Source organism: Myotis yumanensis, unplaced genomic scaffold, assembly GCF_028538775.1.
Source record: "Myotis yumanensis isolate MYYU_CA2020_CCGP unplaced genomic scaffold, mMyoYum1.0.hap1 SCAF_16, whole genome shotgun sequence".
Lineage (NCBI taxonomy): Eukaryota > Metazoa > Chordata > Mammalia > Chiroptera > Vespertilionidae > Myotis > Myotis yumanensis.
Window position 1 is genome coordinate 50159172 of NW_027223767.1, and position 26024 is coordinate 50185195.

The 26024-nt window shown below is 46.0% G+C and overlaps 1 protein-coding gene across 2 annotated transcripts in view; it reads right to left on the reverse strand.

Moving 5' to 3' along the window:
* Positions 1-12126, reverse strand: part of GRB2 (growth factor receptor bound protein 2) — a 63308-nt gene extending 51182 nt beyond the window's left edge. Inside the window, exons 1-2 of one of the 2 annotated variants that reach the window (XM_070394594.1) lie at positions 11984-12126; positions 5820-6034 (exon numbers count right to left, since the gene is read on the reverse strand). In XM_070394594.1, the coding sequence (XP_070250695.1) occupies positions 5820-5897 (78 nt within the window). In that variant the 5' untranslated portion in view covers positions 5898-6034; positions 11984-12126. The remainder of the gene's footprint in view (positions 1-5819; positions 6035-11983) is intronic. The other variant, XM_070394593.1, reaches the window with a different exon arrangement.
* Positions 12127-26024: the final 13898 nt, after the last annotated feature.

Sequence of the window (26024 nt, forward strand, 5' to 3'; positions counted from 1 at the left end):
TTAAGATTTTTTTTTTAAGAACTCTTAAAAGTGGAATTGCCAGGTCATTTTATGTTCTGGTATATTTCACCAAGCCAACATTCAGAAAGATTTTATTGATACAAATCTCCACTGGCAGGAGGTGACAATACCCATTTCTCCACACAGTGGCCACCAAAGGGTAGGGGTCAATTTTTACTACCTTCACTAATCTGACAGGCAAAATGACCTCATTTTTATTTGTTTTTTCATTATTTTCATCACCGAGGCCAATTTACTTTAGATAGCATGTCCAATAAGTCACTCAGTAGAAGCTGCTGCCCATGCCTGGCAAGAGCAAAGCAGGACTGCAGATACCTTACATTTCCGGTTTACTCATCCCAACAGTTAAGAGGGGCGTTACCATACTGTAGAGCGAGCATCGCAGCCAGACCTGAGCACAAACCCCAACTCTGCCACTTACCAGATGTGTGAACCACAGCAAGTTACTTAACTTCTGAGTCTGTTTCTGCAGTCACAAGATGGGACTAATTTAGTGCCCCAATTCAGAAATTACGTATAACTTCATGGCATAGAGCAGTGGTTCTCAACCTTCCTAATGCTGCGACCCTTTAATACAGTTCCTCATGTTGTGGTGACCCCCAACCATAAAATTATTTTCGCTGCTACTTCATAACTGTAATTTTGCTACTGTTATAAATCGTAATGTAAATATCTAATATGCAGGATGTATTTTCATTGTTACAAATTGAACATAATTAAAGCATAGTGATTAATCACAAAAACAATATGTAATTATATATGTGTTTTCCGATGGTCTTAGGCAACCCCTGTGAAAGGGGCCGCTGGCATAGAGTAAATGGTAGCTATTCAATAATGACTTTAACTACCATGGCTCACAGAAGTGAAAATTGAAAGACCCCAAAGGAACATTGCATTTCCTTAAACATCTCTTTCTCCAAACAGGGATGACTGGTCTTCAGCCAGCCTCCCAGAAGGAGTTTTGTATAGGAACTGAAAATTCATTCATTCTTAGTACCTACTTGGAAATAGTCCATCCAGATGACAGGGGAATAAATGAATATAATGAAAGGCAATCAAATTACCTGCTATAAGAGAACTCAAACAGTCTTCATTCTCAAAAGAGTAAATGCAATATTCTGGGTTTAGTCAACAAGATTGATAAGCATTCTTATCAACAGGCTAAAGCATACCAATACCAGACTAAAATAGTGAAGAAAAAAAAGAAACAGCCCCAACCTTTTTTTTTACACGTTTGGTCATTTAAACACCTGAAATGGAGCTGTTTACCGAAATCCAGCTGTTGTGAAAACTGGACCCAATTAAATCCTATTTCTCGGAAGCATCCTCAATGCATATTCTTTTCTCAGTTACACGGGAGACTTATTCAAATGCCCCCAGCTAGCCAGCAGAAATCCCCCCGTTTTTCCTCTCAGCCTCTCTCAAACCACCCCGGCTTCATTCCTAGTCCTGACACCTATGCAGGCACTTACCTATCTCACAACCTGGCTACTGCAACCTTCCAGGCTGGGACTCCAGGTTTACCTCTCTGTCACCCACTGTACACATAGGGCACTTTCACCATCCACTAAAAAACTTCAGATGCTTCTTAAGGAAAAGATAAAACTCTTACTGCGTTTTTCTTATCTGACTCCAATTCTACCTTCTTCTCTACTACGTCACTCACAATCTATAACCTTATTCTAGCATTCCTATCTCAAACACAAGTACAACTACCACCCCCAAGCACCCCCCCCCCCCCCCGCCCTTCTCTTAGCCCTATCCTATTTAATTCACAGGGTCCAGTTCAAGTGATACTTCTTCCTCAGAGCTTTCTCTGACTTTAGGTCTTATCCATCTCTTCCCTTCCTAACTACTTTGGCAGTTACAGGTGTAACACAACTTCAGCATTTCATTAAACACCAGTGCACTACAAAGTACTGTTTGTGATCTTGTATAGATCATTTAACCTCTATGGGCCACCATTTCCTCATCTGTGAAAGACTAAGTCAAAATTAACAGCTTTTAAAAGGTCTTCTTCTGTTCAAAATATCCTCTAATTTTACATACTGCCATATACTGTTTCAGATATTAATCTTCATTTCTCGTATTTGATTTTAAGAATACCTGAAGAGAAAAAGTACATCATCTATTTCTTCCCCAACTCTCAAAGCAAGTTATCCCAGGATGTGGCTCAAGGAGATGCTCAGTAACTGTGACAGTGGAATAGAGACATCAGTGCTGAGATAGAAGAAAACTTCAAAGATCTGAGTGTGAACCCAAGATCTAGTTCTAAAGCAGCTTGTGCAACCGGGATAGGTAGGTAGTGCCAGACGAGTAGATGGTCCACTGTCGGCTCTCTTGTTGAGTTGAAGGTCTGCCTTAATGGAAAACAAGAATGGAATGAACACAGGCTTGAGAGCTCAAAACGGTTCTTAATTCCTGTGCAGCACTGTTTGAAGCATGTGTACATGGCCCCTAAATGACAAATGCAACTTTCAGGTGAGCTCAGGCACTTATGTGCATTAGGGGCCCTGTCCAGTGGACAACTCCTAGTACTCTCAAGCCTGCCCTACAACGGCGGGGCAACTGAGGTTCAGCTCAGCCACGCAAAGCCTGAAACCTGCAAGAGAAGAGCAATTCCTCCCATTTCTATGCCCCAGTGCCCTTCTCAGAAAATATAAGCTTTTCTAAGAGGGAAAGTAATTCAGTTCTATTTCAGGCTTCCAGTAAAATGTCTTTAGTTTTCTCTCTTTTCTCAGGGCAGTACAAGTCAATGTGTAGATAGAAAGTAAGAGAGTGGTCTGCTGGAGGACGGGAATCAACATTAACCAAGTTAACCAGGAACTCTAAGACAGTGGGAGGATGCGATCCTTCCAAACTCTAGTCATCCCCTTTCTATCATTATATTAAAATAAAATGTATTAACACCAATATGCTCATGCCCCTTTATCAAGAGAGGGCAAATACATATATCCCTATTTTAATCAAGTTAAACTGGTCTATGCTATTCCAGCCACTTCTAAACACGTTTTAAGATCCTAAAGAGTTATCAAATCAAATCAGAGCCACTCAAATGAAGCCAGTTACTCCTTAAATAATCAAATGAAGGAAGCACTGTTGTTGTTGTTTTTTTTTTTTTTACTAACAGCTCTTAACACAAAGCAAACGTCCCTCATGGCCCTCCTCTTCACTCAGCTGTTACACAGAATTATGAGACAAAGGGCAACTACTGTATTATCACTTTTTTTTTTTTTGGAGTAAAATCACAAGATTACTAACAAACAGCTAATGGCCACCATTCAAAAGCAATAATGGCATTATGACTTCATATGCCAGTTATCTACTGAACTGGAAAGAACCAAGTAGACTTATTTTTCTCTGCCCAGAGAAAATCTGCAAGTGGGAGCACTCTGATTCACTTTCTCTCCCATCATGAATTCTCTGGGGGAATGTTAAACAGTATCACCTTCTCTAATTATAGGGTGAGGAGAGAAGGGTTTTATACTTGTCCAAGAGGTTACCAATTTAAGTTGGAGAACTTATAAAATGTTCACGGTCTCGGAAAGACTTCGGTGATAGTAAACACAGAAAGGTCTTGTCTAAAAATTCTTTAAAATCCTCAAATCCCTCCTTTTGTTTTACTTTGTTGCTTTAGTGCTAAATATGCAATGGGATAAACTTAAGAGAAAAATATGAACCATCAGGCTATCATTTAAGTTTCTATGGTAAGTTTAATAGAGAAATCAGTTTGTATTTTAAAGAACAACAATGCCCGGGCAGTCTGGCTTAGTGGTTGAGCATCAACCTATGAACCAGGAGGTCACAGTTCCATTCCCGGTCCAGGAACATGCCCGAGCTGTGGGCTAGATCCCCAGTAGGGGTGTGCAGAAGGCAGCTGATCAATGATTCTTTCTCATCATTGATGTTTCCATCTCTTCATTTCCCTTCCTCTTTGAAATCAATAAAAATATATTAAAAGAAAAACAAAAAACACTTGGCTCCAAAGGGTTTTCATACAGGTTACAAATGTGGATATTTGAAGTAGCCAATCTTATGATATCACCGTCGGATTATCTGTTGAAAACAGTAATCACCTATGAAAACATCAAATTACCTCCTCCGTATACCAATGGTACAGAGTAATTTCAAGGTCTAAGTTGCATTTGCTCTGATTTCTAGCTCTCTAAGAAAACAGAATGAGAAGACATATGTCACTCTAAAACCTATAGCTGGTTTGCTTTCTGGCAATTTTGTGCTGACTTGGAAAATACCCTCAGAGAGTTTGGCATGACAATAACAGCTTTGAATATAACACAGTGTTTTTCTCCTTAAAGAGCTCTTCAATATCACCTTTTATGAAGTACAACTTACACATTTAACATTAAACTACTATGCAGTAACTTCAGAGAACTCTATGCCTTTGGCAATGAGAACAAAATAGTAACTCTCCATAGGTTTGCATAGCTTAAAAAAACAAACACAAAAAACTAGTTATTTTTAAAAGGACCATAATTCTACATCTCCACCTTCTTCCTCTTTGTAAAATTCTAATCATTTCATTCAGGGATAGTCAACAAACAGTAGCAGTTTCCAGCAATCAGAATAAGGCTGGGGGGGGGGGGTGGGTGTCAAAACTTGAGACATGGTGAACATGCAAACACTAAAGTTCAAGTTTTCCTCATTTAAAGTTGACACTATTTGATTACACCCACCTTGTAAAAAAAAAGTCAGTTACATATCCAAAAGGGCAAGCTGCTCCAGTCAACTGAGTAAACAACATAATTAACATGTGCCAGGTGGAAAGTGAATCCTCATGTAAATAGTGGGGTTCCAAATGAGCTGCAAACTGTAAAGCAGCTTATTTTTTTCTAAACTGTCAGCAGGTTTCTTTTGTGCAATTAGAGCTTAAAATGGGGTAATTGCTCCTCAAGTTTCTTCTAAGAATATTGAAATCTGACTTGTACAACAGCAAACTGAACCTTATTATTTAGAACTCCATTGTTGTTTTTTTCCAAAAAAGAATAAAAACACACTGAGTTCTTTAATGAGTTTTGGCAGGTATTTCAAATTACCTCTCTAAACTAGGGGAAATTAATTCCTAACCAACCAGGATCACATTCCAGAATGCAAACATCTCTGACTATGTAAAATAAGACTAATGGCCGAAACCGGTTTGGCTCAGTGGATAGAGCGTCGGCCTGCAGACTGGAAGGTCCCAGGTTCGATTCCGGTCAAGGGCATGTACCTGGGTTGCGGGCACATCCCCAGTGGAAGATGTGCGGGAGGCGGCTGATCGATGTTTCTCTCTCATCGATGTTTCTGACTCTCTATCTCTCTCCCTTCCTCTCTGTAAAAAATCAATAAAATATATTTTAAAAAAAAAAAAAAAAAAAAAAAAAAAAAAAAAAAAAAAAAAAAAAAGACTAATGGAGTGCTTTTACATAAATACTTCAAGTTTAGGTCTTTCAAAACATCCCCTAATTTTTTAATAAAACTCTCCAAGGTAAATCAACCTACTTCCTCACTACAGTCATATTGCTTTGACTTCGCTTGAAATAGTACCAATATCAACAAGCAAAAAGAAATACTCGAGGCATTCACACAAAGGCAGTTAAAGACCATACATCACACACACCACCCTCTTAAGTCATATTTAATATTCTACTCAGCGTCCATCTCAGCTATCCAGATCTCACACGATGGTAAATGTGGGCAATGAAAGAAGGAGCACGGCTTCTTTGTGTGTTACCGGGCAAAAGAAGGTAGGTGAGTACAAGCAGAGGCCATCTCAGTATTTGCTTGGCAGCAACACTTACCTTGAGGATGTCCCCCCTTTTGAAGCTCAGCTCGTCGTCTGCAGTGGCTTTGAAGTCATATTTGGCGATGGCTTCCATTCTGAGCGCTGCTCAGTGCTCGGCAGCCTGAAGCAGGGGGAAGGGAGTCTTCCCTGCTGAAGCAACCCAGCACTCTGGGCGCAGCCTCGCCTCTCTTCTGGGACTGGCTCCTGCACTCCGGGACACACAATGCCACCCTGAATCAGAAGACGGATGATTGAGAGAAGTGGCCAGGATTGAAGGCAGCCCCGCCCTGCCTATAGGCCTGCTGTCCCAGCCCCCACGCCCCCTGGTTAGGCTGGCTCAACCCTCCTCCCTCCCTTCCAAGCAAGAGCCCAGATCTCCTTCCTCTTTTCAGCCTCAGGCCCAGGCGACTGACAGGCCCGCCGGCCAATGGTGGCAGCAGCTCGAGCTATTCCAGAACACACTTCCTCTTCCTTCCCGCTGGGTGTGCACGGTGAGCAGGAACCACACCGGCTGCAGTCCCGTTTGGTCTCCACCTTTCCTCCCTCGCTCCTTACACTCTTCTCCAGCCACAAAACGGAGCCATTGAGAGAAGGCCTCCCCCTGGGGATGCACCCTACTTTCCTCCGTTAAATAGGCCTGTCTCCCTCCTTTCCCTGCCGACCTTCCTGCTTTTCTGAAAAATGCTGGGTCCTCGATCCACAGTCAAAAGCAAGCAATGCAAGCTTTGGTCCTGAGCTGCTTCTAACGCTTCTCAGAAACTAAACCTTGGTCTGCTCCTAGGAGAGCAGGAGAAAGTGAACACAAGATCTACTTTTTTATTCAGTTTACTACTCTGAGCAGAAAACACCAGAGAAGAAGGTCCAACAGCCTTTTGCTGCTGGATCCTCTGCTATTCTTGCAATAAGGCCCCTAAAGACCTGCAAAACTTTGGGGTCTCCAATAGCCCTTGAAACAGATGTCCAAGGTTTAGTATTCCAGAAGCATCCTCCACATTATTTTTAACTAGCCTAAGGAACAAAGCTGACGTTCTAATCTACATTTGAAAAAAATCCTTTCTATAGAATGAGCTGTCAGAAATTGTGTCTGGGAAAAGAAAGTGCAGGGAGATGGTGCCAGAAAGTCAAACACGTCTCTCAGTTACCTGAGAACAACAGCTTTGCTCAGAGCCAGCAGAGTACTGGTGCAAACTGCATTGTGCAGGTAGAGTCTGTAATAACCCTCTGGTGTGTACCCGGTGATGGGGAACTGTGGGCACCACAGACAATCACGACTGTAGTAGAGTCTCCAGCCCTGAATATGGGACACAACCTAGACCTTTGCAGAAAAAAAGGAAAATAAAGCCTCATTCTTATTTCACCAGTCACTGTTTTCATACGGGCTAAATAAAAGCAGCAAACAACCCGAATCCTGGCAGAATGGGGACAGATTATTTATAGTGACACTCTTCTTGGATAATTACCACCTAGCAGAGAACTCATTTGAAGGATACGAGTGATTATTATCCTTTTGTTCTAAAGTTACCAAGTGGGGCATTAATCAAGCATAGCTGCAAATGGACTAAGCGGTAAATATTAAGATTGGAGAAAAATGAATATCACCAAGGGGAAAAGAAATTACCTAGTAATAAAAAGTCCTCCAGTCAAATTCTAAAAGCCAAACATTCTACTGCAGGTAAACTAATAAACCAAACCAATGTTTACTCCATCAGGCCAGACCTAGGATATCCTATGTGGCACTGGCCCAAAGAGAGCAAAGAAAGCAGTCTATGAAATATATATATGTAAAAAGATCAGTCTCAGCGTATTTATTTTTGCCTGTCTTCAAAAACCCCTTACTTATACCCTCTGTGGTGTAGTTCTTATCAAACTAATCCATGTAGATAATTTTAAAAGTCCGAGTATTGAAATTTATGAAAAAGAGCAGTTCCCTACCCCAACACCCACAAGTAATCACCCCCAATTTTGTTTTTAGCTTTCTCTTTGTATTCACTTACAATATTTCTAAGTAATATGCTTCTGTTGCTGTTTCTTAGTTTTTTTCCAGCCATCATCTATCACCTGAAAAATGAGGCCCTAACTATTCCACTCCTGCTAATATCCTCTTGCCCCATCCCAGTAATATCACATATTCTGGTTTAAGCAGTAGTATTACAACATGAAATATTGTTCACTGGTGATTTAAATAATGTATTGCAACTTCTTTTCTAGGACAGTCTTTTAGTTTTCCCCAGCATTAATAAATGCTTTTCCAATTGCTTACTTTCCAATGTGTGTACCTACATTTAATTGCTTATAAATGTTCCAAAATCTCTGCTACAGGCCTATCAATGTTTTCCACAGACCCAATTGCTTATTTGAAAGGGTCTCCAGGTCTGATTGTTAGGACTATGCATCAATGATGGGAACCTGAGTAATACTTAGGCAGATCTAAAAAAGCAAAGAGTTTCATTTTGGCAAAATGGAAGTGAGACAGAAACCCAGAGCACTGTCACTGTCCAGGCACTATGTCGTAACAGGGCATAAATGTCTGTTATTCGGGACTTCAGAGGACTGTAGTGTAACTGAACAGCCGTAGCATAAAAACCAAGACGTTTTCAACACTTGTTTTACTGCTGTTACTCAACTCATCTGCCACGGGTTTCCTAGAGAAAGCCTACACACACTAACAAGTGAAAAGCATGTTTCAAGTGACTATGGCTTTGTCAGATACAACTTGATAGAAATGAAGCCCAAGCACAACTGATACTTCTGTGCCAAAGAGCATCTCATGGAGAAAACTTGAAGATGTCAGCTTAACAGGCTGTCTACTGAAAAGAGCACATAGGCCAAAGGGATTCAAAAGGGTGTGTTCCCTTAAAGACAGAAAAATACGTTATCACATACGCAACACTGATTATTAAAAGGAAGAAATCTGAGAGTGAACACAATGTCTAATCATTTCAATAGAGTAGATGCTGCTGTTCACTTCCCAAGAAAATGGGTTGGGAGTACACTCAACACTGAAGCCTAATGAGAGTATGTCTCAACTGTTCCCAGCACACAGCTCCCCAGCCCACCCCAAGCAATGAATTCTAAGAAGGCAAGTGTCCTCAGCTGGAAGATGGAAATAGCATCTACCTCATAAGGCCATTTTGATTACTGAAAGAGACCGCCCCTGTAAAGGCCTTAGCAGAGCCTCTGGCACAGGGGTCCTCAAACTTTTTAAACAGGGGGCCAGTTCACTGTCCCTCAGACCGTTGGAGGGCCGGACTATAGTTTAAAAAAAAAACTATGAACAAATTCCTATGCACACTGCACATATCTTATTTTGAAGTAAAAAAACAAAACGGGAACAAATACAATATTTGTATTTGCATGTGGCCCACGGGCTGTAGTTTGAGGACCCCTGATCTAGAACTTCTATCTACCTACAGACGGTCTAATAGGCAAGTTAACAGTCCTATTAAGTATAAACTTTAAAATTAAATTGCTCCACATCACAGTCCTAACAAAGCTCAAACATTTACACATATAAAAACTAATCACATCTATAGTTACATATTCTATGAGACTTTTAAATATCTACTCTATATACACAGAAAAGTATACATTTTAGTTGAGTAATTTAAAAGCCACACTTGTCTCATTATTCTATGGCTGTACTCTGTAACAACAGTTTTGATCCTTGGACCAGCTGCAACAAAATCACCCCATTCAGAGACTGATTCGCTGTGGGGGTGCCTTCGGGAGTTCTGCAATGTAGTGGCCTTAGGCCCAGAACCTAATTTTATATAAGACTCACTGGTAATTCTTATGCCTGCTACATTTTAAGAATCACTGCTGTACCACTATAAGGGTGCCTTTATCAGATTTTAAACTCTGCTCCAGATAATGCACTACAACATCTTTAGATAACAAAAATCATGCATATACACTTGACACAACTGGGAAAAAGCCAACTTTGACAAAACCAAGACTCTCGATGGTCATTCAGTAGTGCCAGAAAGTTCTGAATTAAGTAACCATTACTTTCTCCCAGGAGCGCATGGTGGGTCTCTATTCTGTATTATTGCATTTCTCCAAAATCTATTATTCTTCTGCTCTAGGCAATAATTAGAACTGTTGCTGCACAACATGCAACACGATAACAGAAATTATTGAGAAAAATCTCTAAGTACCATCAACCAGTAGTATTTAAAACCCAATAATCCTTCACATCTGAATATACTGGCTGAGGAAGTGAACAGCCTCAAGCATTTAAATGCTTGCTTTTAGTATCAAAAAAAAGCTGGTTAAAAGCACTAACTTCTTTTTTTTATTTTGGAATTCAGAAAATTTTGAACAAGGGAAGGGGCAGCAAGACAAAGTTTTTTCTTTCTCCCTCCAAAAATCCAACAACAATAAAAGAGGGCTGATTCTAGCATTTGTAGGAAAAGATGCCTGATTTTTAGAAGCCTGGTAAAGTACATGTGAAACGAATTTAATATGTATGTCAACTATAGTTTAAATATAAATATGAAAATAAGATTCTTTTAAAGCCCGGTTAAAAAAATTAGTACGATTGCAATGGGCAAGCTCTGATTGTTCAAAGGTCTACATAAATTCTATTCCCTTAAATGTTTCATGTTATCTTAATTCTATTGAAATATAGGTATATGGTAGGTTTTCATTTTGTTTTCTTACCTTAACCCCCACCCCCACCCCCCACCCCCGGCTAAAAGCCAGTGAGAAGTCATACAGCCCCAGATCGACCCAGTCTTCCTTACTAATGCAAAAGTGACACAGGAAGAAAAGCATCAGCTGGCACAAAAGCATGATCCTAAGACGAAGAAAACAACTAAAACACAAACGAAACAAGCAAGCTACGCTCGTGACCTAGAGCAGTATTGATTACTTAGGGATGAATTCAATCCTTTGAGCCTCTCCGTTCCCAGGGGGAGAACGGAAGGCTCGCATGGCTCTCTAGCAACCCTTCTGGCTGCCTGAAGGAACACAGTGCCCGCTTGAAAGTAAAGGCTTTTAAAGCAGGAAAAGCGGCTACCTTCCCCGGAGAGAACACGGAGTCATTAAATGAGGGAGAACACGAACTGCGCAAGGAGCAGAAAACCTCGACAAATTATGCCAGCGAGGAGACTACAAGGAAGAAAGGGAAGTAGATTAGAAAAAAAGGTGGGGGGCGGGGAGGGGGCAAATGACTTGCATGACACACAAGTAAGCATTTAGTCAGCGGCAGGGAGAGAAGTAGACGGCGAGGGAAGGCGACAAGTGCGGGAGCACGAAGTGAAAAGGGGACAAGAAAGCCAGAGAGACTAAGGCTAATTTCCCTCGTGTCTTCTCCACTCTTTCCCGAGGGCCCACGGGACCCAGAGACCTCGCGTGCACTTCATGCAGCTCCGCTGCAAATAGCGCTTCCACGGCCTCCGAAGCCGGCCTGGAATAACCCCTCACCAAGCTGCAGCTCCTATGGCTGCCCATCCTGGATGGCGAGCGTCACCGATGAAAACCACCCGTGCTGCGCTCTCCTCTCTCGCCGAAATCTTTCCTCAGAGCGTTCCAACCACTCGACCGCGGCTGCTTATTTTTCTTGACAAACATTTTTCAGAGAGTAGTTCGCAAAGGGGGGCCGCGAGGGGAGGGGGAGGGACCGAAGCACAGGCATCTGGACTGTCTCCGGCAGCACACGTTCCAACGCGCGGCATGAATAGGATTGGTGGGTTTCCTCCCGAAATTCAGCCCAGAGACACCAGGGGATGGAGACCTGGTGGCCGTGCAGGTCCACGGGGCAGCACTCGCCCCATGTGCAGCCCGCAGAGGATCCCCCGCCTCCGGGCCAAGTCACACTGACTCACAGAAGGAGTAGCCCGTGCTCTCGGGCTGCTCCCGGGGTCCTTCTGCGCAAACCCCCATGAAGAAGGCATGAAATAGAACTAAGAGCCCCCCCGCCTTTTGCTCCGGGGTCCGGGGGCTTCGTCCTGAGCCGAGGGCCCCGGGAGGACAGTCCCCAGGAAGGAAGCGCCCCAAAAGAGGAAACGTGGAGTCCAGAGTCCCGGGGACCCCCTCTCCTGCCCCACACCTCGCCGTCCCGACCCCCAGGCCCGGCGGCCTCGGGAGGCTGAGCCGGGTCCCTACGGGCCGACTCCCGCTTTGGAGCGGGGTTGGAAGACGCACCGAGCCAGCGCCGCCGACGCCGGCCCCACTCACCGTGGCGCAGCTGCTCCGCTCCGCACCGGCCCCTCCACAGCGGTGTGAGTGGCCGCCGACCGCGCTGCTGCTCCCCGAGGGCAGCGCCTATTCCGGCCGCTGTCACCGCCACAATCTTCGTCGTCGCCGCCGCCGCCGCCGCCGCCGCCCGGTCGCTGAAGCAGCACAGCCGCCTCGCTTCCGCTCCTCTCGGAGTCCCGCGAGAACTCCCCGCCCCGCCCCGCCCCGCCCCCGCGAGATCCCCCCCCCTCCAGCGGAAAGGCCCAGGGCGCATGCGCTCCTCCGCGGCCGGCTACCGCTGTTAAACCTTCTAGATGCCAGGGCGCCTGCGCAAGGCCGCCCGGCAGCAGGTGGCACCCACACGGCTCCGCCCCCGAGTCGCCTTAACCCACTCGGTGCCAGAGCCGGTAAGCTACAGCGCAACCCTGAAGGAGCAAGTCTTCTGCCCCCGCCGAGTCACTTCCCTTCCCCTTCCACCAAACCAAGGCATTTGGGGGGTCGGGGGAGAATCTCCCTCCAGCATGAAGTACCCCAAATAGAGGACCTGGTCTTGAGATATTTGGGAATCTGGTCCAAACTCTGCAGGGTTAGGTGAATTAACAGATGCATTTGTTCATTGATTGAATCCGCTGAGCACGGTGCTAGATATATAGAAGGTAAGAGGACTAACAGAAATCCTGGCCCTCAAGGAATTCACGGTCTACGGGAGTGGAAGAAAAGTAAACAAATAATGCATCGAGTATTGCTAGAATTATTTGGGGAATCGCTGAGCAAGCTAAAGGGATGGGGGCGGGCGGCATCTCAGAAAAGCCTTCCCAGAGAAGGTGCTGCGGTGATATCTGAGCCGAGTCTTGGAGGACGAGTAGGAGTTCGCCAGACAGAGAAGCGGGGGTGAGGCGTTCCAGGCGAAGGGAACAGCAGCACGTACAAAACGTACGAAGGCACGGAGGTGTGGAGGTGAGAGCCGGGTTCCGGGTAATGCTAAGTAGTTGATTCCTGTACTAGGCGGGGCGAGGGCGGGGTGCGGGGGGTGGGGTGGAGTGACAGGAGATGGTGCTTGGAGAAGTAACTCATTTTTCTGTTCCAAAAGCTCTTTCCAATTAAAGGAGAGAACAGAACGTGTCTAATGGTAATGGGCTCTCCAGAAGCCAACAAAATAACGCTCAAGTGGGAATAAGCAAACGTCTGATTCTAGAGAAAACAAGCCCATCGAAATAAGGAAAATGAATTTTCTTTCACTAACTATTTATTGAGGGTCAACTGCACGCCAGGAGCTATGCAGGAGAATAGATGGACCTCACAAAGCCTGTTTTCAGCAGTTTATCATCTAGAGGAGAGTTGCCTAGACTGAAGGAAAAACAGGCCCGGCGAACTACGCACAGGACTGTGGAGGAGGGAGCCAATTACTTGGTGCTCAAATAATCAGGGCGGATTAGGTGTTTGGACTGCAATGTGGAAGCAGGGAAGAAGAGTGATGGAATCAGGCAATGTTTCAGATGCGCCAGAGTTTAGGATAGTAATGAGGGACAAGGCCAATATCTACGGCTTAGGTTTCATTGGCAAGTGATGTGCGACCTCTGAGGGTTTTTGAGCAGATGTCTGGTATGAGGTTAAAAGAACAAGAGGCTGAAACCGGTTTGGCTCAGTGGATAGAGCGTCGACCTGCGGACTGAAAGGTCCCGGGTTCGATTCCGTTCAAGGGCATGTACCTGGGTTGCAGGCACATCCCCAGTAGGAGATGTGCAGGAGGCAGCTGATCGATGTTTCTAACTATCTCTCTCCCTTCCTCTCTGTAAAAAATCAATAAAATATATTTTAAAAAAGAACAAGAGGACTTTTACCTACCACTCGATGTGTACCAAAATAACAGTCTTTCTACAGGGTAGATCACTTCCCCATTTTACAGACTCAGAAACTGAGGCTTAGAGCGGTTAGTATCTTACCCAGGGGAACCCAAATATAGTAGACCTAAGATTTAAACGGATACCTTTCTTGTTCTAAAACCCATATATGCCCTCCTTCCTCCCCCCCCCCCCCCCCCGCCCCACACACACATGCTATGATACTTTGTTCTAGAATGGTGGCCAGAAAAAAATAAAAATGAAAGGGAAAGACTTAGTTGCTGAGCAGAGAGGAGAGGGGAGTGAGGGAAGAGTTGCAATTCTTTGTTTTGAGTACAAGAAACTTGTTGGTTGGGAGTAGCTGATTGGGCAGGAGGCAATGGGTGGTTTACAGGGAAGGGGCAGGTGAGGAGGTGATGATGACCCCATTGTGGAAATGTAGAGTTGATCGTTCCTGGAGACATGCAGGTAGAAATATCCAGTATGCTGCGGAAAAGCTCCCTGCTTCCATTCATTCCCAACAAACATTAACTGAGCATCTGCTCTGCAGACAGCAGGATAACCTGCCACAGCGCTTGCAGCCTGCAGGGGAAGACACACCTCTAAGATGACACTCCTAGTACCGGGAGCTTTGAGAGGGCACAGTAGGGGATCTGCCTAGTCAGGATCAGGGAAGAGAGAGGAGGGAGGTTTAAGCTGAGATCCTGGTGAGGCTGAGAAGGAAAGAGTGTTCCAGGAGAGATACTTATCAAGGATAATGTCTCAAGTCCTTTGCAAGACCCTTACGGATCTGGCCTCTGCCTGCCAGCCCTACCCTGCAGTCTCCAGCCAGCTCACTCTCCCCCGAAACTAAACCACTGTGGTTTCCTGAAGGGGCCACAGTCTCTTGAGTGTCCATATCTTTGCATATGCAGTTTCCTCTGCTCAGTCGGCCTTTGTCCCTTTCTTTGGGCCCCCAAGTCAGTTTTAGGGTTTCTTTCCCCAAATTCCCACTGTACCTCCAATCTCATTGCAGCATTGTTGGTGCCCCACTGCCTCCCACCCCGTGCTCTGCAAGCTGCAGAACAACAGGACTACGCCTTTTCACAATTGTAGTCCCAGCCCAAGCGCAGTGCATAGAGTGAATACATGGGTGGATGGATGGGAGGACAAATAAATAACAGAGGTTGACAAGAGATAAAGGCATGGCTGCCTCTCTGTGCAACATGATATTTGAAGCTAAGGAAGTGGGTGAGATCTCAGAAGAGACTAGATGCCTAAGAGAACAGAAAACAAAAAAAAAAAGTATGCACTTCCTTTTAAAATGCAACACTGATAAAACAGACTGTGCGTATGTCTCTGTAAAAATACGTGCATATGGGCCAGATTTGGAAGGGGAACGTTTAAAAGTAAAAATAGGAATTGTGTTGAAATAAAACAATTGTGGGTGACCCAAAAAAAAACCCCACACAACAACAACAAAAACAACCACACAACAACAACCACCCTTCAACATTTGTGACACTGTCTTTCTGATTAAAAAAATTCTTTTCTACAGACACAGATTCAGCAACTTGAGAGAACGCTGCCCAGATCATTTTGTGCAGAGAAAAAAGCCACGCTAGTGACAGTAGGATTTTGAATGTGGGTGTGACTGATGTTAAAGAGCAAACAGAAATCGGAGCAACAGGCAAGTTGTGAAGTAAAAGTTACCCTGGTGTGAAAACCTGCCATAACTGTAGCAAAATTTGCTAGTGACAAACTGCTACCTCAGTTACTCCGGATGCACAAATTAATCACCACCCGTCCCTCCTTTCGGTTGGGGCTTACCGTTGTTTTTAATCAAAAAGGGTTTCCGTGCTTTGCTTTTGGTGAGTTGTGGTGCTACCACCTGCTGGTAAGAACTGGGCATTGCCCTGGCATGTACTGAACCTTGAAAGCCCACAAGAAACTAGCCTAACTGTTGACCCGCTCCCTTGGGAGCTGCCCAAGACCACCCCTGGCACATCCTCGGAGCCCACATTTCTGAGTTTCCCTTTTGGGGGGAAGAACCAGAGAGCCAGCGACAACCTAAACTTGGTCATTTGAAATTCTACTCCCACCTGCTCAACTCATCTTGGAAGTTTTCATCTTAGAATTTCTTTGGCTCAAGTTGTGAGCCAAGACTGCATCCACCTCTCGGGCTTCGAGGGTGGCCTCTGATGCTGAGCCTTCCCTTCCTCTGGCTCTTGACTCTGTCTTCATCACCAGGTCAGGCCCACACACCATCCTTCCTTGGGGGCTGCCTACTGATCATCCCCCCCCGCCCTCCCCCCCTCCCCCCTGCCCAAGTCACTGTCTACATTGCAGCCAGAGTGAGCTTTCTGAAATACAGATTGAGCCCTAGCTGGTTTGGTTCAGTGGATGAGCGTTGGCCTGCAGACTGAAAGGTCCTGGTTTGATTCCGGTCAAGGGCACATGCTGACTTGATTCCCAGTAGGGGGCGTGCAGGAGGCAGCTGAACAATGATTCTCTCTCATCATTGATGTTCTCTTTCCCTTTCCCTCTCTGAAATCAATAAAATATATATATATATATATATATATATATATATATATATATATATATAATAAAATAAAATACAGATCGAAACAGAAGGTCACAAGTAAGGTTCAAAGTCCTTAGCATGCCCAGTGTGGCCCTCCGTAGCTGGCCCCTGCTGACAACTCAGCCTCAACGGTCACCCACGTCCCTTGGAACTCTTGTCCCCACTCTTCGGAATGACTTGCCGTGTCCTGAATAACTCCACAATTCTCTTACCTCCAAGTCTGTGTACAAACTGCTCCAGGGCCAGAATGCCTCCTCTCCCGGACATCCCCAACATCCCCTAGCTCCTGCCTGTCCTCCAATTCTCAATTCCAATGCCACTGCCACCAGGAAGCCTCACTGGTGTTCTGCTCCCTGCAATGTGTTCTCATAGCGCCCTCAGCAACTCCACCACTGCCGTTTTCATAAGACCATCTGCTTGTCCTTCTCTCTCAGACTAGTTCTTCAAGGACAGGGACCCTGTCCTGTTTTTCCTTGGGTCCCCACACCTAGCCTAGTGCCTCGCAAGAATACACCTCAATAAGTGTTTGACAATCAAATAAATGACAGGCTGGCTTAAGGCACGGTAGGGGGATAGAAGGAGCATTAAAGAAAAGCAAATGAAAAAGGGAGACAAAGAACAGATGAAAAAAGCTGGAGCGAAACGAGGGGAGGGAAAGAAGGAAAGAGAGATGAAGAGGTATGTCTGATGGCGAGAAGTAGAGCTCCCTCGCCTTCCTCAGTTATCACTAAGAGACATTCTGCCAGGGTGTCCTATCTTCTAAAGCAGGGGTCCTCAAACTTTTTAAACAAGGGGCCAGTTCACTGTCCCTCAGACCGTTGGAGGGCTGGACTATAGTTTAAAAAAAAAACAACTATGAACAAATTCCTATGCACACTGCACATATCTTATTTTGAAGTAAAAAAACAAAACGGGAACAAATACAATATTTGTATTTGCATGTGGCCTGCGGGCTGTAGTTTGAGGACCCCTGTTCTAAAGTATTGATCAGTCTCCATTTTCCAGTTAAAATTTTGTACTTTCTTTCTTATCTAGCTCCTTTCCACACTCTTGTCCCTCACTTCTTGTTTCTCTTTGGTCATTCCCCAAATCAGTTTTATCAAACATTATTCATTTATTCAACTAATTTCTTACGGAACACTGTGTGCAAGGTTTAGAACTAGGGACAATGGTGGATAAGCAGAAAACTGAATTTTTAACAAGTCCGTGTCCCTAAGAACTCTATAAACTAACAGTGGTGGTAAAGCCTAACTCCAAATAATGTGATACAACATGACAAGTGCTTTAGGAGCGCTGGCACCCAGTGTTAATGGGTTCCAGGAGAGAGAGTCCAAGAAGGCTTCATGGAGGAGGCGGTATCTGAGTTGTCTTGAAGAATAGCTCGCATTCTAATAGGTAGAATCAAGTGGAGTCCCCTTTAGACCAAACAGAAGTTTTTAAAGTGGAGAAAAGGGCCAACAATTCTTCTCTAATATAGTAGTTCTTACATTTTAATATACAAGAGCGTTACCTGGGGACCTATTTAAAATGCAAGCTCTCGTATCCCAGAGATATTCTGGGAAGGGCCCTGAAATATGCATTTAAACTAAGCTGCGGCAGGTAATTCTCAGGCTGGTCAGCTTTGGAACAGACTTTGAGCGACAACGCTTATTGGACAATTGAGTTGTGGGGATTCTGGGGTTTTCCCAATGTGTCCTTGGTTACAGGAGTCAGACTGCGATTTGCTATGGGCAGGAGAGAAGTTGGGGACTTAGTCCCCAGTGTTCGCCCTGGGATCTTCAGCTTCCCGCCCGTTGGTGTGGTCAGGGTCAGGGTGGGTGGCGCCTCTCGGCACCACAGTGTAAATAAGAAGTAAAAAGGAAAGCCCAGATAAGCAAGTGGACTCTGGTCCCGACAGCGCTCTGTAGCAGTGCCAGGGTCAAGTTCAGAGGAGGCTGGCCCTTCTCTCTTCCTTCAGCTTCAGTTTCCAAATCTCTCTTTCATTCCAGCACATTCTGTGCATTAAGGAGACGCAGTCAATTCCACTTTGGCTCTGAGCTAAAATGCAAGTGCTATATCCAAAGGGTGGAAATTTCCCCACTGCTCCTCCGCCCACGAGAAAGCAGCACTAGCAATTTTAATAATGGGACGTTTCTCCAATATTGGTTTTATGATACTTAAAAAGGAAAACATTGCTACCTAGGAGACTCTCCCTTTTTTTCTCCCTTAACATTTCCCTTGTAAAAAATTCATTTTGAGCCTTTGATGTCCTTTTGCTTTTTAATTTTTTTTTTTTTTTTTTTTTTAGCGTCTATCTTTTTTTTTTTTTTTTAAATATATTTTATTGATTTTTTACAGAGAGGAAGGGAGAGGGATAGAGAGCCAGAAACATCGATGGGAGAGAAACATCGACCAGCTGCCTCCTGCACATCTCCCACGGGGGGACGTGCCCGCAACCCAGGTACATGCCCTTGACCGGAATCGAACCCGGGACCTTTCAGTCCGCAGGCCAACGCTCTATCCACTGAGCCAAACCGGTCCTGGCAATTTTTTTTTTTTTTTTTTTTTTTTTTGCAAATTAACTTTTACTTAGACATGAATTCTCTGAATCTGTTCTCTCGTGAAAGATGAAAACACGAAGTTTCAGGCCAGCTGGCTGGCACTGAGCACTGATTTGGGGCCAGGAGAAGTCTGAGCGCAGGTTATCTCATTGGTCCCCACAAGAACCGTGCAGGGCAGATATGATGACTAAGCCTGTTTTATGGAAGGGGCAATTGTTTCCATGAGAGGGGCCAGTCAGCTGTGTCCAATGTCACTAAGGAGGATGGACAAGTCCAACCGCGTGGCTCAGAGGTTGAGCTATGAACCGGGAGGTTGAGGTTCGATTCCCGGTCAGGGCACATGCCCGGGTTGTGGGCTCATCCCCAGTGTGGGGCGCACAGGAGGCAGCTGATCGGTGATTCTCTCTCATCATTGATGTTTCTATACATCCGTCTCCCTCTCCCTTCCTTCCTCTCTTAAAAAAAAATCAATAAAAATATATTTTTAAAGAAAATAGGATGGACAAAATGAGGACAGAATCAACCACTGAACCTGGAGAGACGGCGCTTGTTGGTGATCCTGACGAAAACGGTCTCAATAGCATGGTGGGGTGAGAGAGGTTAGAGGAGATGGAAGGAGGACTCGGAGGAAGAGAGAATGGGAAGTGAGGAAGGGCAGGCAGTGGGCACAGGCAGGTCTTTGTGGAGTTTTGCTATGACACAGAGCAGAGCAGAGGGGAGAGTGAGATTTGGAGGGCCAGGGAAGGGAGTTTAAATATGGGACCTACCACGCAGGCTGTGAAGGCTGAAAGGAACGATCTGGCAGAGTGGAAACTTTAGGATACAGGAGAGAGGTGGGAACTGGGGAGCAAAGTTCTTGCCGCTCACCCCTTTTCAGGGGCCTGCAGCCACACATGTGGGAATAGATATGGGCCAGTGGGAGGCGGAGGCGGTGGGAAGATGCAATCTTTCTATATTCCAGGCTTCTGTTCTCTCAGTAAAAGGGGTGGGGTTTGTTTTGATTAGAAGGTGTGAACGTGAACTTCTGGACTTTGGGGGGGTCATATCACTTTAAGAAACATTGCAGACGGTGCTAGGATCCCACTCAGATTTGTGATTGTAACTTTAACAGTCTACTCAGTCTGGTCGCATGACTTTGCTTGTTTGTTTTTGTTTTTAGAGGAAGGGAGAGGGAGAGAGAGAGAGGAACATCAATGATGAGAGAGAATCATTGATTGGCTTCCTCCTGCAGGCCCTACGCTGGGGATCGAGCCCATAACCTGGGCATGGAGATGGATGGTGGCGATGGTAGCAAAACAAAGAGAATGTACTTAATGCCCCCAAATGGTACACCTAAAATGGTTAAAATGGTGACTATGTATATGCTACCATGATATAATTTTTAAAAAATATTGGCTATTAACAAATATTGATACCTGACCTCATCTCAGATGAATTAGAACCTCTGGTAGTGGGGCCTCCACATGAGTATTTTAATAGACTATGTAATTGCTGAATTAGCACATTTCCTTTCATTCATTCATTCATTCATTCATTCAACAAGCACACACTGAAGGTGCACTGTGAGCTAGGCACTAGAGGTGACTGTTAACGTCAAAGGTCAAGGTTCCGTCTCATAGAGCTTTCCATCCTGTGGGGAAAGGTGGACAACAACCTGCAAACACATACATATTTAACCACAATTTCAGAAGCCGGTCTCAACCACCTCAGGGAGCTTGGACCAGGGTGGCGTGTTGGAGGCGGACGGGGGGCTGGGAGGAGGGACAGACCTGAGATCTTTACTGCAGGGGGAAAGCACAGGCCACAGTGATTGGCAGTGGTTGGAAGTGAGCAGTGAGCGTGCGGTGCGAGAGAAACAGAGGATGAGGACGGAGGCCCCTCCCAAGGGGCGCAGGAGAGATGGCTCCAGCGCTGGCCTTCCTGCTAAGTGCCTGTGATCTCTGACGTGTGAGAGCCCCTGTTTCTGGCTTGATTTCTTCACCTGGAAAAAACGGGGATCATAATACATCCCAAAACAGAGTCGTAAAAATCAAAAAGTAAGTTACTAGTAAACGTTGCAAAGTGTTTCTTAATCAGAACCTTTTAGACAGTCACATCTCCGTTTTCTCTTTCTTCATCTGAGCAATCCCATGTGGATCCATATGCATAGCGTTAAACACAAATGCAGCCGTATCTTTTCTCTGTACCCTGATCCCCAACCGTCCAGCGATCTCAATGCAGTTTATAGATTATCACCGTTATTTTTCTCCTAAAGTCTTAAGGCCCCTCTAGAGAGGGAGCATCCCACGGCCATCCCACAGCCAAGCAGGACGGACCCCTGGTAGACAAATGTCTCATCCCGACTCAGGACAGTCACTGCCAAGGCCAGGAGGTCGGGCACATCCAAACCCATTCAGTGGTTTCCTGTTTTACATACAGGAAAGCGCACTCCACGGTTTTCATTAGCAAGTGGAATGACTTCAACTTGCTCATGTTGTCAACCCTACATGTCATCGCCAACCACAGGGCAGTTAGCGAGGGAAAGAATCAAGAGGCTTCAGAGGGTGCGGTGGGAACCGGGTGAAGGGGAGCTATGGAGGGGGGGAGAGGAATAACTGTAATAATCTGAACAATAAAGATTTTTTTTAAAAAAAGAATCAAGAGGCTTCTGTTGAGACAGAAGTCCATTTCTAGGGCGATGCCTGCACAGGCCGGAAAACTGGGCAGTTCCCTGGGCTTGCCAGTAGAGGGCACTCTAGACGGGCAAGCTCTTCCCCGGGAGGTTGGAGAACTAACTGGAAAGGAATGCTTGGCTTTTGGCTCCAAAAAAAAAAAAAAAATTCAACCTGGCTGCCTGGACTCGCCTTGAGTGCCAGGAAACGTTGGTTGCTAGTTCCCAGCCATGGAGTGTGGAGGAAATATCCAGTTGGATCCCATACAATGAAACCCCACTTCCCTGGAACTGAAACAGAAATCAGGACCAGACACGGCAGCCTTCCCCTCTCACTCTCCCTAACCCCTAAATCTTTAACCACAAGTTTCAATTCTTTGCGGTTACCGAAGAACAGAAGTAATACTTTCCGATTTATCTCATAAACCCCAGGAGTTGCGTTTTCCTTGCCTTCCTCCCTGAAACACGTCTCCCACCTCTGCTAGGCTGTTATTTGGGTTTTATGGCCCAAGAGCAGAGGGTTATGGAGTTCATTCTCTCTTCGCTTCTCAAACTTTTTCCAGGTTTAGATAGTTCGGCTGCAAGGTATCTGGTGTCCTCCCCTCTGGCAAAGATCCTCTGTGTCTGAACATTCCGTCTCAGGAGCCTAAGTGAAATAAAGCCTGCAGTGTGTTTAAGTCGGAGCCTGGCCCTCCGCTCTTAAAAATGTTCGCTGTCATTATTATTACTGTTATTATGGCGTCTGGATCATGACACTAAGAAAATTGTGACACTAAGAGGAACACGACCGGTTGCAGGGATGCGATGCTACCCCCAGGCCCCTCCCCAGGTGGCCGGACAGCCTCAACCAGACTGTTACTGGGAACAAGCCCTCCCCTGAGCAGTTTGACCACAGGAGGAGGTGAGGTAGCGTGGCATCGCGAAACCCTATAATTTTGGTGTTAATAGACGCCGTTTACGGGCTTCGTTTTATATGACCATATAGCTAAGAATTTTCATTGGCAACTAGAATAGTGTCAGTTGTATGACTCCTTTAACTCTTCCTATTACCAGCAATACCATTCGGAAGAACTAACTTGTACTGGGTACGGGCTATGTCTCAGGGCCCCGTGCTGGACACTTGGGCACAATTCATCTCATCTCACCGAGCTTCAGAGTCCTCAGCCCTGTAAGGTGTTGCGAGGAATGCTTGATAATGTACATTTTCTGCTTTCTTTCGGCTCATTTAAGAATCGTTTTCGGGTTGCTTATCAATCAAGTCTAATGCTTTCTACTTTCCCAATTCCCTCTGCGTATCCTTCTTTTTTGTTTCTGTCTAGCTGAGTGTTTTAGGAGACGTCACCCAGTTTCAAATACCTCCCTTCTTCTGCTCTGAGTTCCAAAGAAAGCACGCAAGTGGCTTCGAAGCCTCGCCGGCTGCCTTTCTGGGGCTAGGAATCAACTTTGGCTCTGCTCTACCGTTTCCCAAATTCCCGTGAGCGTCTGGGCTTTAGGAAAAGTAAGTTTCTACAAGCATCACCTGGAGCGAAGATCAATGTAAATAACAGAACGGCTCAGAGGCCAGGGGGGAGCACCATTACTCACTCAGCTGACATTTAGGAACGGGAGGGGGGGTGGGCTCTCGCTTTCCAGGGCCGCTCCGGAGCACAGGCGGGCTGGAGAGGAATGGGTCGGGCGAGCAGCTCCAGAGGCCTGTGGGACCCAAGGGGCATGAGACACAGAGAAAGGGACGCCGTCGGGTCCTCTCTGATGTTCTGCACGGGGCAGGTCCCTGAGCAGCCGGGCCAGGTTAGGAGGGACACACACCTGAGTCACAGGTGTAACGGAGGGTCAGAATGGAATGCAGATGGAAGATGAAAGAACTCGAAGGGCTTTCCTTTAGTGTTAAAGGGACCATATCCTCAAGCACATGGAAGATGCTCACCCCTATTTTCCTTAATTACAGGCTACCAGACGAGCCCCAGCTGAGTGAATTCGGGTTTGCTCCGAGTGGAAACTTTTGGACGTAGAACTAAGTACTGGAATGTGTTTCCAAGGTCGGGGTGATTAAATGCTCGTTTGTCTGACAGAAGACTGGAGGCCAGAGAGCTGTCTTAGCGCTATATATACACACAGGCACCCTATTAACGGGATAGCAACAACATACCCTGTTTATCCAGTAGACAGGTGCGTCTTAGGACTTGAGCAGGTTTAAATTTACCAAGTCGATCCTGGATAAATATAAGATCTGTGCGTTTTACAGAACAGAAACTGGACTCCGGCGGGCGGGCCGGGGGCAGAATGCGGGAAGGAACCTTGGCTCATCTCACATGGCCCTGAGCCCTGTCTCTCCAACCTGCCCTGGGACCCTGCGGGGCAGCTGAGGGCCAAGCTATGTGGCCCAACTCCCCGGGGAATGTGGGCAATGTGGGCTGGGCAAGTGGGAATGTCGGGAATGAGTCCACAGTCCAGGGTTCAGATCTCACGGTTGGGCTGCGCCCTGCCCTGACATCCTCCCTTAAAGATGAGAGCTCCGCGCTCCGGGAGCTCTGAGTCCTGCCCCTGAATCATATTGCTTTTCTGAGCCCGTGTGTCTTATTATATCGGGAAAGACTGCACCCAGTCTGGCTCAGGCTGCAGGGCACTAAATATGGGATTAAAACACTCCCTAAACTTGGGGTCCAACAAGACCACACATGCAGTTGTCTTTATTATCAAACTAGTGGCTCAGTGCATGAAATTCATGCGGGGGGGGTGGGGGTGTCTCTCAGCCCAGCCTGCACCCTCTCCAATCTGGGACATCCCTCTCATAATCCAGGACCACTGGCTACTAACTGCTCACCTGCCTGTCTGCCTCATCACCCCTAACCGTTCTGCCTGCTGGCCTGATCGCCCCCAACTGCCCCCCGCTTCCAGTCTGATCACCCCTAACTTTCCCCCCGCCAGCAGGATCGCCCCCAACTGCCCCCTCTGCCAGCCTGCTTGCCTCCAACTGTGCCCCCCCCCCCCCCCGGCCTGATCGCCCCTAACCACCTCTGCCTCTGCCATGCCACCATGGCTTTGTCCAGAAGGATGTCCTGAAGGTCTCCCAGTCTAATTAGCATATTACCCTTTTATTAGTATAGATTGCTGTGCTTGGTGTTAGCAAGCCATCCCATCTCGGTGTCCTTCAAGACTAATTTCCCTCAGGCCCAGCTGGCATGGCTCCGTGGTTGAGCGTTGACCCATAAACCAGGAGGTCACGATTCGATTCCTGGTCAGGGCATATGCCTGGGTTGCAGGCTTGATCCCCAGTAGGGGGTGTGCAGGAGGCAGCCAATCAATGATTCTCTCTCATCACTGATGTTTCTATCTCTCTCTCCCTCTCCTTTCTTCGCTGAAATCAACAAAATATATTTTAAAAACCTCACAAAACTAATTTCCCTCAGAAGTAGTTTTCAATTATGATAATTTCTAGGAGGATGCTCAGGAAACTCATATATTAGTTGCCTCCAGGAAAGGGAACGAGGAGGTCGCGACAGGGGTGGAAGGAAACCTGATTTTCACTGGATACCTCTCTGTTTCTTTTAAATTGTTTATGCACGTACATTACCTATTCCAAAATAAATCTGATCATTTTTTAAGCATGAGGTTTATAAAACTCTGTGTGGAATTTAACTTAGTTCCTTTTCTTCCAAATCATTCCCCCTCCTTTTTTAATTCAGGTCTTCATTTCCTTAATAATCACAATGACCGAGTGTACCTTTAACTGACCACTTCCTATGCACCAGGCACTGTGCTCGGCATCTGCTGTTCAGTATCTCAGTGAACAAGCCAGTGAGAAGGTTCTTCTGTTATCCACACAGAGAAACTGAGGCTTAGAGAGAGGTCCCATGCCCAGTAAGCGTCAGACCTGGAACTCAAACGTGGGTTTATCTGACCAGGCCCCTCTCGTAACCCCCACGGCCTACTGCCTCAGTAGCTGCAAGAACACTGAAGTGTTAACTGCTTATTAGGAACTTTCTCACAAATTCCTTTGTCGGCCAAACGCTTAAACCCTTAAAAGGCACAAAAGTGATGAAACAAAATCGAGGACGCACGTTCTTGGCCTGATAGCAAAGCTGGGTTCTCAGTACCCCCCGCCTCTTCATGCTGGGGGCACGGATTACTCTGCGGAATGATGGACTAGCCGGCTCATCAAAGTGTGAGCCCCCCCCCCCCCCCCCCCCCCCCCCCCCCCCGCAAGGACCCTCTCAGTGGGACGCGTCTTAAGCAGCATTCAAATGGAAAAGGGTTTGAGACACCACCAGTAAGTACACCAGCCCTATTTCTGGCTTAAGCGGGGAGCTCTTGGGCTCAGAGCAAAGCTGTGAGAATCTCAGAGGCCCCACGGAGGGACCAGCCCCTGCATTGCTGCTAGTTTCTATGGACACAAGAAGAAAGGAAGGGCTGCAATGAAAAATAACTGAGCAGCCAGCAACTCGAG